At 42.4% G+C, this 18,581-nt stretch overlaps 1 protein-coding gene across 7 annotated transcripts in view; it reads right to left on the reverse strand.

The window, feature by feature from the left end:
• FZR1 (fizzy and cell division cycle 20 related 1) overlaps window positions 1-18,581 on the reverse strand; it is a 1,382,318-nt gene that overhangs the window by 527,765 nt on the left and 835,972 nt on the right. For all 7 annotated transcript variants that reach the window (XM_044054101.1, XM_044054103.1, XM_044054098.1 and 4 more), the window contains one exon: window positions 9,500-9,565. In XM_044054101.1, the coding sequence (XP_043910036.1) occupies window positions 9,500-9,565 (66 nt within the window). The remainder of the gene's footprint in view (window positions 1-9,499; window positions 9,566-18,581) is intronic.

Genomic DNA, 18,581 nt, shown 5'->3' on the forward strand with positions numbered 1-18,581 from the left:
TACATTTATGGTAGGTACAAAACTGTACTATGTTCTTCATTCCACATTGCTGCAGTCCTAACTATTGGGTAGAATCCCAAAGCAGAGGTAAGGGAGGCTGGCAAATCATAAAGAAGCAGGAGCTGACAACATGCCTTGCAAAATAGCTGTGGCAAAACCAGCCCTAGATTTAGAGTAGAGAGGAAGGAGATAATGCTTAGAGAAAGTATGCACTGAACTCCAAGTAGCTGCCTCCAAAATATCCTTAGTTGCCACCCCCCTTAGAAATGCTGTTGAAGTGGCAGTAGCCCTAGTGGAATGAGGTCTAATCCCAGCTGGAATCTCCTTGCCATGATGGGAATAACAAAATGCAATGCAAAACCCAATCCACTTAGAAATAGTTTGTTTTGACACAGGCTTGCCCTGAGAACTCAAAGCAAAAGAAACAAACAACTGCTGAGACTGCCTAGAATCCTTAGTCCTGCTTAAATAATAACGCAATTGCCTGTGTACATCTAAAGTGTGCAAAATCTTTTCCCCTTTATTTTGGGGATCTGCATAAAAAGTAGGCAAATGAATAGTTTGGTTTAAAGCCACACTAGAAACCACCTTAGGCATAAAGGAAGGATTAGTACGTAATGATACCCTATCCTTATGAAAAATCAAAAAAGGCTCTACCGCCATAAGGGCCTGCAATTCAGAAACCCTTCTTGCAGAAGTAATGGCCAACAAAGAAGCAGTCTTCCATGACAAGTATTTCAATTCAGCAGTAGCCGCAGGCTCAAAAGGTTGTAGAGTAAGTTTCTCCAACACAAAATTGAGATCCCAAGCAGGAGTAGGAGCTCTACGGGGGTCTTATATTCTTTGCCCCTCTAAGAAATTGCTTGAACAAAGGATGTGAAAACAATGGTGGGTCACAATCATAGTGAGCTGAAATTGCTGCAGCATGAATCTTAATGGAAGAGAAAGACAAACCTTTGTCCAATAACTCAGTAAGATATTGAAGAGCCACACTCAAATTAGGCTCAGAAATCTCCAAATTGTTTGCTGCACTCCAAAATAAAAATCTCTTCCATTTTTCTGCACACTTTCCTTGTACTAGGTCTTCTGGCTTCCATAATCACATTTAAAACTTGTTGAGGAAGTTGAGACCTGCTGTGTTTCAAAACAGAATATGCCAGGCTGTTAGATGAAGAGAGTGAAGCTTGACATTGAGCAGGTGACCGTCTCTCTGAGACAACAGGTGTGGAATCAAAGGTAAAGGCCATGGAGGCTTCCTTACCAGACTCCTCAGTAATGGGTACCAGTGTTGCCGAGGCCAATCTGGAGCTATTAAAATCATCCTTGGCTTGTCTTGTCTGACCTTTAGGAGCACCTTTGGGAGAAGAGGCAGAGGTGGAAAGGCATACACATGAAGATTTTTCCAACTGAGAAAGAGCATCCACTTTCCAAGCTGTGTGATGAAACCTCTTTGTGCAAAACTTTGGCAGCTGGTGGTTTAGTGGAGAAGCGAACAGATCTATGTCTGGAGTTCCCATGACACTGTCAATTTTCAAATACATGAAGATCCAGTTTCCACTCGTGGGGATCCATGATTTGTCTGCTTAACACATCTGCTAAGGAGTTCTGTGCTCCCGGCAGAAACCTTGCCTGAAGAGTTAGTTGCAAGCTGAGCGCAGTCTCCCATAAAATCATTGCTTGCCTGCACAACGGGTAAGAATGTGTTCCCCTTGTTTGTTGATGTACCACATGACAGTTGTGTTGTCTGTTAGAATCAACACCTGCCCTGGAAGAAGTAACTCCTTGAAAGCCATTAATGCAAACTGGACTGCTAACATCTCCTTCATGTTGATATGTAGATGTTGTAGTCTGGCAGGCCACTTGTCTTGTATCCACTTTCCATTTAGATGAGCTCCCCAAGCAATGTCTGAGGCATCTGTCGTTAGAATCTGACTCGCCTCTGGCCGGGTCACAGAGAGTCCCTTGTTTAGGTGACATTCCTGAGCCCACCACAAAAATTCCTTTTGAATGCAAGGTATTATTTGAATGACAGTGTCCAAATCCTGGCAGTGCTGTGTCCATACATTTTTGAGATACCATTGCAGCTTCCTCATATGCAGTTTGGCATTGGGAAGCACCAGAATGCAAGATGCCATGAACCCTAAGGCTGGAAGGACTGTCCTTGCAGTCAGCCCGGACTGAAGAGATAGTTGATGGAAGTAACTGGAAAGATTCTTTTGTTTGTCCGGGGTTAAAAAGGCCATCTGGGCTGCTGTATTCAGTCTCACACCCAGAAAGCACATGTCTTGAGAGGGTACTAGACTGGACTTTATTTCGTTCACAGAATACCCCAGGCATCTTAGCACTGCTATCACATATTCCAAATGCTGTAAAAGGTCTTCCTTTTCTTGAGCCAGAATCAGGCAGTCGTCCAAGTAGGGATAGATTTGAATTCCTTTTAGTCTGAAGTAAGCTATCACTGAGCCAGAACCTTTGTGAATACTCTGGGCAGTAGATAAGCCAAAGGGCAATGCAGAGAACTGATAATGAGAATTTCCAGCTCGCAAACGCAGATACTTCCTGCAACTTAGTCTGATAGGCACATGAAGGTAAGCTTCCTTGAGATCTAAAGTTACCATCCAGTGATCTTTGCCCAGCAGAGGTAAAAGCTGTTGTAACGTCAACATTTTGAACTTGGGAATGTCCAGATAAGTGTTGAGGATAGATAAATCCAAAATTGGTCTCCACGTGTTCCCCTTCTTCGGTACTAGGAACAGGCGAGAATAAAATCCTAGGCCCCTTTCTGGCACAGGAACTGACTGAATGGCCCCTATTTGGAGCAACAGAGAAATTTGCTTGTGAGCCTCTTTTCTTTGTAGAGGAGGAATGTCTGGCATGCCTTTGAAAGGAGGCAAGGTATGGAAATAAAACCTGTAACCGTGGTGAATGATATCCAAAACCCATCTGTCTTGGGTAATTAAATCCCAATTTTCTTTGAAAAGAGCCAGCCTTCCTCCCAAAGGTGCTGCCAGGCGAGAATGTACTGGCAGCTGAAAAGGTAGGTCATTGGGTCTGTTTACGAAAGGACTGACCCCCGCCCTCACCAGAAGTCTGAGCAGGTGAACTCCCTGTTCTAGGCCTAAAAGAACCTTGAGCTCTGCCCCTACCACGCCTAGACCTACCCCTAGACTGGGAATCATAAGCAGGATATGTCCATCCCTTAGTAGGCCAATTTCTACTAAACTTCGGAGGCTGCACCTGCAAAAAATCCTTAACAGTTTGCATAGACTTAGCCTTGTCCTCCATTTTCTTTAAAACTGCTTCCACAGGCGAACCAAACAACACATCAGACTGTAAAGGAGCATCCAAAATCCTTGTCTTAACATGCTCAGCTAAATTCTGATCCCTCAACCAGGCGTGCCTACGAAGAACAGAACCAGTGGCAGCCACCTTAGACTTCAATTGTGAAAGGAGATAATTCTGATATTTTAACATGTGAAACTGACAATTCAACGCCCTCATGGCTAAAGTGGAAGAAGTATACACTTTCTTTCCCCATCTATCCAAAGCCCTTGCCTCTTTATCAGGAGGAACAGGATTTTTAACAACAGAAGCCTTCACACCTTTAGGCCCCTGAGAGACAGTTTCCGGGTCTGCCCTAGGACTCTTAAAAAGATACTTATGAGCTTCAGGCACCCTATAGTACCTATCCGGTTTAACTGGGGCAGGAGGCAAAGAATCAGGATTCAGGGAAGCCTCTGCAAAACATCTTCCACCACATTCAGAACAGGAGGTATAGCTAAAGGCCTATGCTGGGGTAAAAACAAGAATTCCCAAGCCTCTTCCTGGAATCAGAGAAATCTTGACCTTCCCATTTAAAATGCTCCCTCATGGAATGCAGAGTCTCTGAAAATGAAAAATCCTCAGGAGGAGAAGCTGAAGGAGTAGAATCATCCACATCAGAATCAGAATAAGGAGGATACTCCTGCAAGTCTTCAGCCAAGACTCAGAAGCCTCGAACACTGCTCAAAACTCTCAAACTCAGGTTCCACCCTAGGCCTCTTATCAGGAGGGGCATAGAACCTCTAATCATAGTAATCAAATCCTCTGCCATTTTAAGCATATGTTTCTTAGGCAAAGACCCTGAAGCACTAGGAGAAACCCCCACTGAAGTTAAACTTGGCCTGCCTCTCAAAGAAGCCTTGGAAACAGAAGGGGAGGCTCTAACCACCTTAGGAAGAGAGGGAAGAACAGCCACCTGAGAAGCCCCTTCAGCCTGGCCTACTTCCTGAGAGGACACATCCTGTAACAGTAAAGTCTCTCCCTGAGATTCCAAAGAAACTCCTGGCAGAACCTCCGGCTCCACTGAGCCTTCTAAAGAACCGACGTCCGGGACTGTCGGTTCTTCCACTCTAGGCTGTGCTGCTTTGTCCTTGCGCTTTTTGGCCGAAGCGGGCGTCGGAGCATCCGACGGCATTTTATAATTACAACGCTTCCCAAAAACTAACCTGGCACAGTCTAACCTTCTCTTAATAGTGCGTTTGTTAAATCCAGCACAAGAGCGGCATCCAACAACGTCGTGCTCAGGCCCTAAGCAAGGTATACACAAAGTATGGTAATCCCTATGAGGTATCTGTTTCCCACAAGAAATACAGTTATTCACTTTTTCTGACATCCGGTTAAATACTGAGGCAAGAAAAAACCAAAATATTCCCCAACGGGGTACTTAGCCAACTTTGATTTGGTCTGAAACTCTGACTTCAGAAACTTTCAGAACGCCAACCTGCACTCGCAAAACTGCTTCTGCATCGGACCATGTGGCAAAAAAGACTGAGGATATGACGTCGGTCATGCGCATTAGTACCCTGACGTTCTGACGTCAGTCTAATGCGCCTTGACCGACGTCAGCCATATACTTTGGTATTCGGGCCGACTGGACAGCGGACTACCCAATAGTTAGGACTGCAGCAATGTGGAATGAAGAACATCTGGCAGTTTCATGCCTTAATGGCCAAGGCTGCAAAAGTGTAAACCTTCTTACCCCATCTATCCAGCGCCCTGGAGTCTCCATCAAAAGGGGTAGGATTTTTAGCAGTAGAAGCCTTAATGCCCTTGGGCCCCTATGAAATAGTCTCTGGATCTGCAATAGAATTTTTAAAAAGGAACTTGTGGGACTCAGGGACACTGTAGTATCTGTCAGGTTTTCTGGGAGCAGTAGGCAAGGAATCAGGGGCCAAACTAGATTCCGAAAAAGCATCATCATCTATGTCTAGTACAGGAGGAATAGCTAAAGGCCTATGCTGAGGTAGAAGGAAATCCCTAAGCCTCTTTTTTGAATAGGAAAAATCCTGGCTTTCCCACTGGGATCCCTTAGAGTATGTAAGGTTTCCCAAAAAGAAAAATCCTCAGGAGGGGAAACAGAAGGAATGGAGTCCTCTGCATCAGAATCTTCGTAAGTAGATAAGGGCAAATCCAGATCATCAGAAGAATCAGAAAAAACAGAATCCTGGTCAGAAGATTCATAATCAACTTCAGTCCTAGGTCTCTTAGAAGGGGGGGGGGGGTTGGCTACCCCTGATCAGAGTTATTAGATCTTCAGCCATTCTTATTTGTTTTTTTAGGCATAGAGGCCTGATTATGTGGCCTGGGCATCATTTTTTTAGGCATGGTTCGAGATTTAGGCCCAAGTAAAAAAGGAGGTGGTTTAATATGCAAGTCCGTAGGCCTGAATACACCCTCAGAAGCCGGTGCCTGCACAGCGGCTCCAGACCCATCCAAGGTAAATACATCCGCGGGTTCCACGGTTGAAGCATCTCGCGGCACACTGGACTTTGAATGGGTCTCAGTAGAGGCCTGCAAATCAGAAGTAGTGGGTATCAGGGGCTGCGAAAGCACCTCACTGAGTACCGGCTAACTGGTGACTGGCTTAGGAGAGGTGTCGTTGGCAGTTTCAGATCTCAGCAGCCGGTCTCTGTCTTTATCTTTGCGTTTTTTTTGGAATCCCAGTAGTCGGATGGCTAACCGACGACATTTCTGGATAATTAAACCGAGAACAGAAATATTTAGAAGTGAAAATATACCGACAATGGATAGTGCGCTGATTAAACACAGCACAAATCCGACAGCAAAGTACATTGTGGTCAGGGCCTCGGCAAGCAATACAGCACGAATGAAAATCTTTATGAGGTATTTGCTTTCCACAAGTAATGTAATTATTAACTTTTACTGACATCGGTAAAGAGCAAGAAAAATTTTCCCTAATGGGGTACTTAGCTTTAGTTGAAGACTTCGGTTCTGAAACTCAAAAACGAAAATTTCAGGAGTCAGCCGACCAGCACTTGCAAACTGCTTCTGCTTTGGGCACCACACGGCAAGAAAGACTGGTATAATGGCATCAGCTACATGTTTTATACCCCTGACGACCTGACATCATGGAAGAAGGGACAGCAACTGACGCAGGACCCAAGACTTTGTTAATCAGGCCGACTGAGGGCTACCTGCAAGCAGATAACCCAAATGTAATGACTGCAACAGTGAAACACGAAGAACATCTGTGGGTAAAGGGGGGAGTCAGAGTCCTGGATCTAAAGCTCTGAAAGAAGGGGCATAGGACGACGGATCCAATTAGATCAAACAAGTCAAATGCTGAATCAGGTGAAAAGACAGTCAGAATGATATGCTGATAGCTCGAAGTAGCATCAGACTCTAAAGTGGCAGATGCTCACTGCAGCTAAAATGTTTAAAATTACACATACACACAAACTTTTATGTATATACATACGGAATTGTAAACTTCATCGAAATACCACAAAAGCAAATCAACAAATATTGATCACAGATGGTCAAACTTGCAATCATTACGAACAAAAAAAATTAAAAAACTTTTTTGGAAGGGGCAATCCAGACTGCACCCCCACCCTAAACTAATTATTTATACCAACCCTGAGACTGCACGACAGTGGGCATATTCCCCAATCTCCACTGTCCCACAATCTGGTAATAAAGATAGTAGACTTTCATCACCTGATGTTCAACCACCTGTACCAGCTCTTTCCACATATGTCAACAAACTGACTTGCTGACAAAACGTTCTGCTCCCAAACCTATGTGTGAGAGACTTCTACATCTTTAACACCTGTTTCCCATGGTAGTAGCATTGACCAATTTCACTCTGGGTGAAATACAAATCATTTCATAAACAAAAAAGTACAAACATCAGCAACAAATTATAATTTTATATACATATATATATATAAAAACCGTGTGTACATATACATATATATATATATATATATATATATATATACACACACACACACACACACACTTTTTTATATATATATATATATATATATATATATATATATATATATATATATACATACATATATATATATATACATATACACACACACACACACACACACACACACACACACAGTGGATCTAAAAAGTGTACACACACCTGTTAAAATGCCAGGTTTTTGTGATATAAAAAAATGAGACCGCAACAAATCATTTCAAAACATTTCCCACTTTAATGTGACCTATAACCTGTACAATTCAATTGAAAAACAAATCTGCTAGGGGAAAATATAAAAAAATAAAAAAACTAACAATAAGCTGGCTGCATAAGTGTGCACACCCTTAAACAAATACTTTGTTGAAGCACCTTTTGATTTAATTACAGCAGTCAGTCTTCTTGGGTACACACCTGCCCATCAATTAAAGAGAGACTGACTAACCCTAAATAAAGTTCAGCTGTCCTAGTAGGATTTTCCTGACATTTACTCACTCAGTTGCCTGCTTGAACAAAACAAAAGAAAAATAAGCCAGCAAAACTTGACCCAGTTCAAAAAACAGAAATTTAATTCATGAATCCAAAGAGCAGCAAAAATATGCACAGACTGGTTTCGGCTGGTATCACTTACACAGCCTTCATCAGTGTATATGCTTGAACAAAAGCCATGGTTCGCAGAGAGCTTACAAAGCATCAAAAGGATCTCATTGTTGAAAGGCATCAGTCAGGAGAAGGGTACAAAAAACATTTCCACAGCATTAGCTATACCATGGAACACAGTGAAGACAGTCATCAAAAAGTGGAGAAAATATGGGACAACACTGATGTTGCAAAGAACTGGACGTTTCTCAAAAACTGATGAAAAGCCAAGACAAAAACTGGTCAGGGAAGCTGCCAAGAGACCTACAGCAACACTGATGGAGCTGCAAGAATTTCTGGCAAGTACTGGTTGTGTACTATGCGACAACAATCGCCTGTATTTTCCATAGGTCTGGAATATGGGGTCAGGTTACAAGACGGAAGCCTTTTCTTACACAGAAAAACATCCAGGCCTGGCTAAAATTTGCAAAACAATACATCAAGCCTCCCAAAAGCATGTGAGAAAATGTGTTATGGTCTCATGAAACCAAGGTTGAACTTTTTGAGCACAATTACAAAATGTACGTTTGGCACAAAAACAACACTTCGCATCACCAAACGAACACCATCCCCACAGTGAAGCATGGTGGTGGCAGTATCATGCTTTGAGGTTGCTTTTCTTCAGCTGGAACTGGGGCTTTAGTCAAGGTAGAGGGAATTATGAACAGTTCCAAATACCAGTCACTTTTGGCCCAAAACCTTCAGGCGTCTTCTACAAAGATGAAGAGGAATTTCACTTTTCAACATGACAATGACCCCAAGCATACATCCAAAGCAACAAAAGAATGGCTTCACCATAAGAAAATTAAAGTTTTGGAATGGCCCAGCCAAAGCCCACACCTAAATCCAATAAGAAATCTGTGGGGTGACCTGAAGAGGACTGTGCACAAGAGATGCCCTCGCAATCTGACAGATTTAAAGTGCTTTTGCAAGGAAGAGTGGGCAATATTGCAAGTCAAGATGTCCCATGATGAAAGACTCCTACCTAAGAAGACTGAATGCTGCAATTAAATCAAAAGGTGTTTCAACAAAGTATTAGTTTAAGGGTGTGCAGATTTATGCAACCAGCATACTGTACTTTTTTATTTTTTTATATTCCCCCCCCCCCCCAACAGATTTGTTTGTTTTTTGACTGAACTGTTATAGGTCATAGGTCACATTAAAGGTGGAAAAAGTTTTGAAATGATTTATTGTGGTCCCATTTTTTTTTAAATCACAAAAACCTGGCATTTTAACAGGGGTGTGTGCACTTTTTATATTGTATGTGTGCGTGTGTGTGTGTGTAGATGTAGATGTATGTATATGTATATATCATCAGTATGTATAAATGTTTTCAAGTAATTACAGCTCAGGGGAAAGCATATCATTACTCATTAGTGGTGATGAAAATTTTAGTCTGTTCAGGTGTTACAAAAGATCTCGCATACACAATCCAGATGCAGAGAAAACAGGGCACTGAAACCTTTATTTCATTATCTGAGGACAAACTTTCTGTTTTGAAATGTGTAACATGCTTATTCATCTTGCAAAGCTCTACACCAAGTCCTGAAATGTAATACATAAAAGCACACAAAAACTTACCCTTTCTGACCAACCTACAGACGTAACAGAGTCACCTTCAACAGAAAGGTCACACAACCGAGTTACCTAAAACAAAAGTATTTATACAGGTAAATGAAAGAGGAGTTGTACAAAAACAATCCACTCAAAAGACCAGCTGAAAAGAGGAACAAACATAATTTCAAATATCTATATATCTCTATATCTATATATCTATATACATATATCTATATATCTATCTATATATCTATCTATATATATCTATCTATATATATCTATCTATATATATCTATCTATATATCTATCTATATATATCTATATATATATATATATATATATATATCTATATCTATATATATATATCTATATATATATAAATAAAATGTACACACACACACACACACACACACACACACACACACACACACACACACACACACACGGTGCATATAAAGATGTGTAGACAAATAGTTACAGATCACAACTTACTTCACTTTACTGACAATTCATAATGTAGAAATAGGCAAGCAGATTGGTCTTCGGGGTGTGAATGTGGTTGGGCTAGTTCACAGGTGTGTACCAGGCTAACGACCACTCCAGCCTTCTTAAGCCTAGTCATGCATCCCAAATCTCTGACATTTTTAGTACCCTTGACAAGTGTAAGCAGGGTCTCGGGAGATGAACCATTTACAGGTTGGCTGTGTCCATTAGAGAGACAGGTGCCAAACCACGGATGAATTTTCTGCACCCCATCCAATTATCCATTGAATTGTGTTAGGGAGGAACTCTGTTTCACAATGATGGAGAGAGAGAGTCTTCCCAGCAGATCCTATTTATACCACAGGTAAGGCTTAAGTCTTTACAATGGTTAATTCTGGGGCTGTTTACTTTGCAGATACACAGCAGATCCAAGAGACGGAATACAGAGAAAGGCTTTCAGGCGGTCTGCAAAGAACATGTTGCTTACAGTGTGTTAGTAACGTCTGTGGACATTCTAGTTGTTAGATATGCCTGGTTACATACCAAGGGTGGCATTGTACTCAATGATAGGTCTGATGAATGCTGTACAGTGGAACAATGACCTAGATGCCATTCCTTTGTTTATAAGTTGCACAACATAGAATGATTTCCTCATTACTGTAGACACATGATGGTCACAGGCTAGATTACAGTCTGTGCGTCTCCCCAAGTCCCTGACTACTGGGTTGATTCTTAAGGATGTGTTGTCAATATGATAGTTATCAGGGGTGGTTGACATCCTGAAGGATACCATTATGCATTTCTTGGAATTTAGTTTTATTTAGTCCATGGCTTTGACAAGTTATTTGTCTGTGTCAGCCCATCATGGAGAGTATTAATGTCTGTGGGAGATTCTATGACTGCTCCTAATTTGCAACTGTCTGCAAATTTGGTCATACAGATACCCTTGACATTGGCCTTGGCTTCAGATACATAGCAAAAATTAGTGATCCCATGACCAATCCCTGAAGGACTCCACTTGTGACTGGCCTCTTTGTAGAGATACACTTCCCAGTTCTACCTTCCTGAGTCCTGTCTATGAGCCAGCTGGCTATCCACTAGGTACATAAAGGTTTATACACAACTTTGACTGTGTCAACAATGCCCAAGTGGGATACTCTGTCAAATGCCTTAGTCAGGTCAAGGTAGGCAGTGTGAATCGTCCTGCCCTCACCAACTGCTCAAGTGACCTTCTCAAAGACTTCCACAAGGTTCAGTTGCCATGACCTGCCCTTGACCAAACTAGGTTGGATCCAGTGTCTGGAGGTTTCCTAAGTCATTACTGATTATTTATTTTCCTGATAATTCTTTCCACGGTTTTGCATACGAGACTAGTGAGACTTGCATGTTTGTAGATGGCCCACCTTTGTGCTATTTGTGATGCACAAAGCCTATTTGGAGGCTATGGTTAAATAGTAATTCAAGAGGGCATGATAGGTCATGTTTCATGCTATTTAGAAGGCATCCTGGGATATTGTCTGAGCCCACTGCTGCAGTGTTTTTGGCTTTAAAGAGAGTGAGGATCTGTTTCCTAGTGAGGGTAAGGGGTATTGCATTTGATGGTATTTCCTGAGTGGAGTTTGAGGGGTAGAGAAGGGCAACGTTAGAGCTGAATTTGCCTGACAATAGGGTTGCTACATCTTCTGGCTCAGTATAGGTGGCTCCATTAACAATGAGCTCTGTACACAACTGTGTATTGCCTTTGAGGTTGAGGACATATTAAATAATGCCTTGTGGTTGTCCTTGGGCAGGGAGGCCAAATTTACCTCAAATTTGGCTTTGGTAGACCATTTGTCCTCTGAGATGTTTGTTTATTTTTGGGGAGTACTTTTGCCCTGCTGGATGTTACACCTCAATTTTTGCCATTATTTTTTCCTTCTGTTATACAGCCTACTGATGTCGTGATTCCACAAGGGTGGCTTGTTTTTCTGAGTTAGTTCTGTACTTATTTCAGGTGGGTACAGCTGCTTCTACGAAGCTATTAACATACTTCTGTAGGGTTTCTGTGAACAGTTCCGCATATGCAGCAGTTCTCTCTGGGTTTTTTTGGGGAGGGGCTGTTTATTAGCCATCCGGTGGTGTGAATCTTGGCTCTAGGCTGTCCTGTTTAAGTGACACCCCAATCCAATGTGCAAAATGGGAAAGGGGTTGTAGACAGATGGACAGATCACTTAGTAGGAAGCTAGTCTTGGAGTAGTTCCTGAACATTCCAGGGTTAGCTGCATTTGGGTTTTATTTTTATTTAAAGGAGACAGTTTTGTGGTCTGACTTTACCAGAAAGGACACTGCACTAAGGAGTGTACAGCACTACCGCATACTAATGAGGACCAGATCCAGTACGTTTGCTCCCCTGGTCGGTGTTTTGACAATGTAGTCCAGGGACTCTGTATTTACAAAATCCGGGAATCTCTGTGCGCACGTTTGGTTTTGTATACGATTCCCAGTTAATATTGGAGAAATTAAAGTCATCCATGAATGTGGTACTGGGTTGGATGATGAATGTTTCCAGTAAGCTTAAACATGCATTATGGGATTCCTTGGTTATACAGGGGTACCAACAGCTTGCTAGAAGTGGTATGGGATTTTGCATATTTTTATTTTATGTATGTATTTTACATTACTGATTTAAACATGGAGAAGCTAAGTGCATTATCCTGTTTGACCAGCCTTGAGATATTTACTTTTGATGTAAATCAATACAGCTAAATCTTTAGTCCCTCTGTGTAGTAGCTTGTCTAAATGTGCGGAGGATATTATAGTCTCGTACTGCTGGTGTGCTCTCTGTAGCTTTAAACTATCTCTCAGTGACCGCAACAGATGTCAGCATTCTCTATGATGAGTCAGCATTTTCTAGGATGAGGACAGCTTGCAGGGAAGTCGAGTTTCTTGTTTAAACTCCTTGCATTGAGCACTAACGCACATTTAGATTTTCTTGATTTTGATTTGCTGTAAGTACTTTTAGTTAGGCATTGCCTAAAAAAGGCACTATGGGGGTACAATGCTTTAGCTACTATTTGAAAGCCTAGAAGGAAGAGATGCAGACCATCTCTGGCAAAGTAGCATGGTCTGTTGACCATTGCTCCTTCCATGCTGACAAATATGGCACCCTCTAAGAATAACACCTGAAACACATATTTAAGTCAGTTAACTTCTAAGGGGCAGCTTAAGAGTTGTGCAGTTCTATTACTGAGAACATGCATGCCTGTTTTGTGTAGTAGTGTCACAAAAGGATTTTTAAGGCAAGGTGGAGGATTAATGTTAGCAGGCATTAGTAAAAGTTGTGGGGGGAGGAGGGGTGACTCCCTTAATGACCAAGCTCAGAAGGGAATTTTAGAAATTTTAGGAAACAATTTATTATTAGAAAAAAACACAAGCAACTGTCGTTCCTTAAATCTTTGGTTCAGTCCACGTAAAATCCAAGTTGTCTGTGAACATCCATACAATGCAGCAAATATTTGCAAATGCTGCAGCAACTAGTAAAAAAATGCAGGCAGATTGAGAACAATCTAAGTAGCAGCCCTATGCATAAATAGGTCAGTTTGTAACAACACCCTATTTTTAAGGGAAAACCAAATATGGAAGATTGCTAATATCAAACTTACAACTCAAACACTCTTCTACAGCTGAAAGTAATGTCCACCAGAATGAGCATTTTTCCATAATAAATAACTTCAACTCTGCAGCAATAAAGAATAGTTCTGTACGAACTTACCATAACCATAGATGTCCTCCCCTTCCATGTTGCAGTATTTATAACAGTAGAGCACCGGACATCCGCGGCCAGTATACCAAAGTCTTTGGATAAGGGGTACGTGCGACGTTGCATGTCAGAGCCACAAACCTACTCAGCTATATATGTGACGTCTGAACATACTCAACTCAGAAAGTACAGTTGTATACACTTACCATAAATGTACATGTTTGAGTGTATTCACTGTTGCAGTCATTACATTTGGGGTAATCTGCAGGCAGGTTGCCCTCAGTCGGCCTGATTAACAAAGTCTTGGGTCCTACATCAGTTGCTGTCCCTTCTTCCATGACGTCAGGTCGTCAGGGGTATAAAACATGCAGCCGACGCCATTACATCAGTTTTTCTTGCCCCAGATGTCAGGTGCTCCCCAAATGGGGAGCAAATAAAATTAAAAACACAAAACCATACCTCCAACCAAAAGCAAATACACCAAAAAGGCTTTTAAGCATAGTAAAAGAAAGTAGAGGTATAGTAAGAGAAAAACAGGGGGATGGAGAGAGGGTACCCAGGACTGCAACAGTGAATACGCTCGAACATCTACATTTATGGTAAGTGTACACAACTGTACCATGTTCTTCGTGTTTCACTGTTGCAGTTATTACATTTGATAGATTCCCAAAGCTATCGTTGGGAGGATGGATTTATACAGCATTAGGACCAGCTATAAGGCCCTGCAAGACTGCAGTGGCAAAGTCAGCTCTGGATTTAAAGAAAATTGGTAAATGATAATGCTTGGTGAAATGTACTGAACTCCAGGTTAGCAGCTTCTAGAATATCCCTGGTAGGAACTCCTCTGAGAAAGGCTGCAGAAGTAGATGCAGCCCTGGTGGAATGATATCTGATCCCCAGGGGGATAGGTTTTCCATGGTGCTTATAGCAGAAATGAATGCAATGGCTTATCCATTTAGAAATGGTTTGTTTTGAAATAGCCTTCCCCTCTGCCCCAGCAGCAAATGCCACTAGCAATTGTTCAGATTTTATTCGAAATTTAGTTCTGTCCAAGTAGAATCTAAGTTGTCTGTTCACGTCCAAGGAATGTAGAATCCGTTCCCCTTTGTTTTGTGGATTGGGACAGAAGGTTGGCAAATGAATGGACTGGTTAAGAGCCACACTGGAAACCACCTTGGGCATGAAGGATGGATTGGTCCTCAGAGATGCCCTGTCTGCATGAAAGATGATGAAAGGCTTCACTACCATAAGGGCCTATAATTCAGATATCCTTCTAGCTGAAGTGATTGCTAAGAGGAAGGCTGTTTTCCAAGTAAGAAATTTTAAGTCTGCAGTAGCAGCTGGCTCGAAAGGAGGTAAAGTGAGCTTTTCCAAAACAAAGTTAAGGTCCCAGACAGTGGTACGAGCTCTCCTGGATGGTCTCAAGTTCTTTGCCCCTCTGAGATACTGTTTGAGCAGAGGATGAGAAAAGAGGGGTGGTTCTGTGTTACAGTGAGCTGAAATACCTGAAGCATGGATTTTAATAGAGGAAAAAGACGGGCCCTTGTGAAGCATCTCAGTTAAGTATTGCAAAATCTGAGGTAAATTGGGCACTGCTGTGCTCATCCCTAAAGATTGGTTCCAGGCACAGAAACTTTTCCATTAGTCGGCACAAGATTTTCTAGTACTTGGTCTTCTCGCCTCCAAGATGACATCCATCACAGGTTTGCTGAGGGATGCTAAGGATGAATTTAAGTGATTAGCCAAACTGCAAGGTTCAATGTTGGGAGCTGAGGGTGCAGAATTTGGTACTCCTGCTGAGACAATAAGGAAGGTGTCTGTGGCAGGTGCCATGGAGATATTTGTGACATACTGCGCAGGAGTGGGTACCAGTGTTGGCGTGGCCAGTCTGGAGCAATCAAAATCATTTCTGGTTTGTCTTGTTTGACTTTTAGCAGAACTTTGAAGAGCAAAGGCAGTGGGGGAAAGGGCGTAGACTGACAGGTTTTTCCAGCTGAAGGACAGAGCATCAACTTTCCAGGCTTTTTGTGAGGAGTCCTTGTGCAAAATTTGTCCAACTGGTAGTTCTGGGGGAAGGCAAACAGATCTATGTCTGGGCTCCCCCATTTGCTTGTCAACATGTTGAAAATCCATGGTTCCAGTTTCCACTCGTGAGGGTCCATGAGATTTCTGCTTAGTTCATCTGCCAGTGTATTCAGTTTTCCTGGCAGGAATTGGGCTTGTAGTTGCACTTGGTAGCTCAAGGCTGTGTTCCACAATACCATGTCTAGTTTGCAGGGGGGGTAGGAATGTGTACCCCCCTGCTTGTTTATGTACCACATAACCGTGGTGTTGTCCGTCTTTACCATTAGTTGTCCTGGATGAATGTAGTCCTTGAAGGCTGTCAGAGCATTCTGTACAGCTAACACTTCTTTTTGATTGATATATAGGTGCATTTGAGTTGGGTTCCATTTGCCCTGAATGCACTTCCCTGCCAGGTGAGCCCCCCATGCATAGTCTGATGCGTCTGTAGTTAGGGTTTGGGCAGCAGAGGGTAGTGTGAATGGCAGTCCCTTGTTTTGGTGGCAGGCCTCTGCCCACCATAGGAACTCCAGGCGTAGGCAATGTATGATAGGAATCATTGCTTCCAGGCTGTGACAATGTTGACTCCATAGACCTTTTAAGTACCACTGAAGTTTCCTCATATGCAGTCTTGCATATGGAATTAGAAGAATGCATGAGGACATGAACCCCAAGGCTTGCAGTATTTGTCTTGCAGATAGCAGGGTTTTTGTGGTCACTTGTTTGAAGTAAGTTACCAAATGAATTTACTTTTCTGGCGTGAGGAAAGCCATCTGGGCAGTTGTATTCAAGCTTGCACCCAGGAATGTAATCTGTTGAGAGGGTACCAGTTGTGATTTAATTTCGTTTATGGTGTAGCCTAGACAAGTTAGAACCCTTTTTACAAATGCCAAATGATTTATAAGTATGGCCTGGTTTTCTGCCTGAATTAGACAATCGTCCAGGTACGGGTATATTTGAATATTTCTTTACCTGCAAAATGAAGTTACTGGAGCCAAGCACTTTGTGAATAGCCTGGGCACAGTAGACAAGCCAAAGGGCAGTGCAGAAAACTGATAATGCAAGTAGCCTGCTTTGAAGCTAAGGTATCTTCTGCAAGAATCCCTGACTGGGATATGCAGGTAAGCTTCTTTTAAATCTAGAGTTGCCAACCAGTCATCTTTGCCTAGCACAGGAAGTAACTGGTGAAAGAGTCAGCATCTTGAATTTTGGAATGTCCAGAAAGGTGTTTAGAGTAGACAGGCCCAGAATTGGACGCCATGATTTGTCTTTTCTGGGTACCAGGAAAAGCCTGGAATAGAGACCTTGTCCCTTTTCCTCTTCTGGTACCGGTTGAATAGCCCCCATGTTTAAGAGGGAAAGTACTTTGTTCTGAGCCTCTGCCCACTGATTTGGAGGCAGGTCTGGCCACCCGTCTGGTGTTGGCAACGTGTGGAAATGAAATCTGTATCCTGGGACACTGCATTTAAAACCCATTTGTCCTGGGTTATGAGTTCCCAGTTTTTTGCATGAAGAGCAATCTTTCCCCCCAAAGGGGTGGCTTAAAAGGTAAGTGCTTGGTAATTTTAAAGGAAAGTCATTGAGACTGTTTACCATAGGTTCTAAGCACAGACACAGTAAAAGCAGCCCTGCAAGAGACCTCTAAAGAATCAAAACCACATTGCAAAGTATATTTTCCAACTTGTTCAGCAGAACGCAATAAATCCTGTAAATCTTTATTTTCCACAGTCAGAAATCAACATCATTTTCTGTATAAGCAGTCCCATAATATTCTGTTGATATTTTTGCATATGAAATTGGCAGTTTAAAGCCCTGATTGTCAAGGTTGCAGAAGTATAAACCTTTTTACCCCATCTATCCAGCGTCCTGGAGGTAAGATTTTTAGCAGTAGAAGCCATAATGCCCTTGGGCCCCTGAGAAATGGTTTCTGGATCCGCAACAGGATTTTTGAAAAGGAACGTGTGGGACTCAGGAACGCCAGGCAATCAGGGGCCATACTGGATTCCAAAAACACATCATCAACAATGTATAGTACAGGAGGTATAGCCAAAGGCCTATGCTGAGGTAGAAGGAAATCCTTAAGCCTCTTTTTAGATGCAGAAAATTCCTGACTTTCCCAGTGGAAATGCTCCCTTAAAGTATGTAAAGTTTCCCCAAAAGAAAAGTCCTCAGGGAGGAAGCAGAGGGAATGGAATCCTCATAAGTAGGTATGGACAAATCCAGGTCATTGGAAGAATTAGAAGAAAGAGTCCTGATCAGAAGATTCACAGTCAAGCTCAGTCCTAGGCCTCTTAGAAGGGGGGGGGGGTTGACTACCCCTGATTAGAGTAATAAGATCTTCAGCCATTTTGATAATTTGTTTTTTAGGCATAGGGGCCTGAACATGTGGCCTGGGCGTCGTCTTTTTTTAGACAAAGATCGAGATTTAGGCCTTAGAATGGAAGGTGGGGTTGGTTTAATATGCAAACCTGTAGGCCTGAATACACCCTCAGCAGCCGATGCCTGCATAGCGGCTCCGGACCCATCCAAGGTAGAGACATCCGCGGGTTCCATAGGTGAAGCATCTTGCGGCATATCGAATTCCGAATGCATCTAAGTAGAGGCCTGCGAGTCAGAAGTAGTGGGTATCAGGGGCTGCGAAAGCACCTCACTGAGTACTGGCGAACTGGCGACTAGCTTAGGAGAAGCGTCATCGGCAGTTTTGGACCTCGGCCTGTCTCTGTCTTTTTCTTTGCGTTTTTTCTGAATTCCGGTAGTCGGATGGCTAACCGACGTAATTTCTGCTAATTAAACCGAAAACCGAAATATTTAGAGCCAAAACTG

The sequence above is a fragment of the Protopterus annectens genome, chromosome 13.part0, assembly GCF_019279795.1.
Source record: "Protopterus annectens isolate FY-2018-M chromosome 13.part0, PAN1.0, whole genome shotgun sequence".
In the NCBI taxonomy this organism is placed as follows: domain Eukaryota; kingdom Metazoa; phylum Chordata; order Ceratodontiformes; family Protopteridae; genus Protopterus; species Protopterus annectens.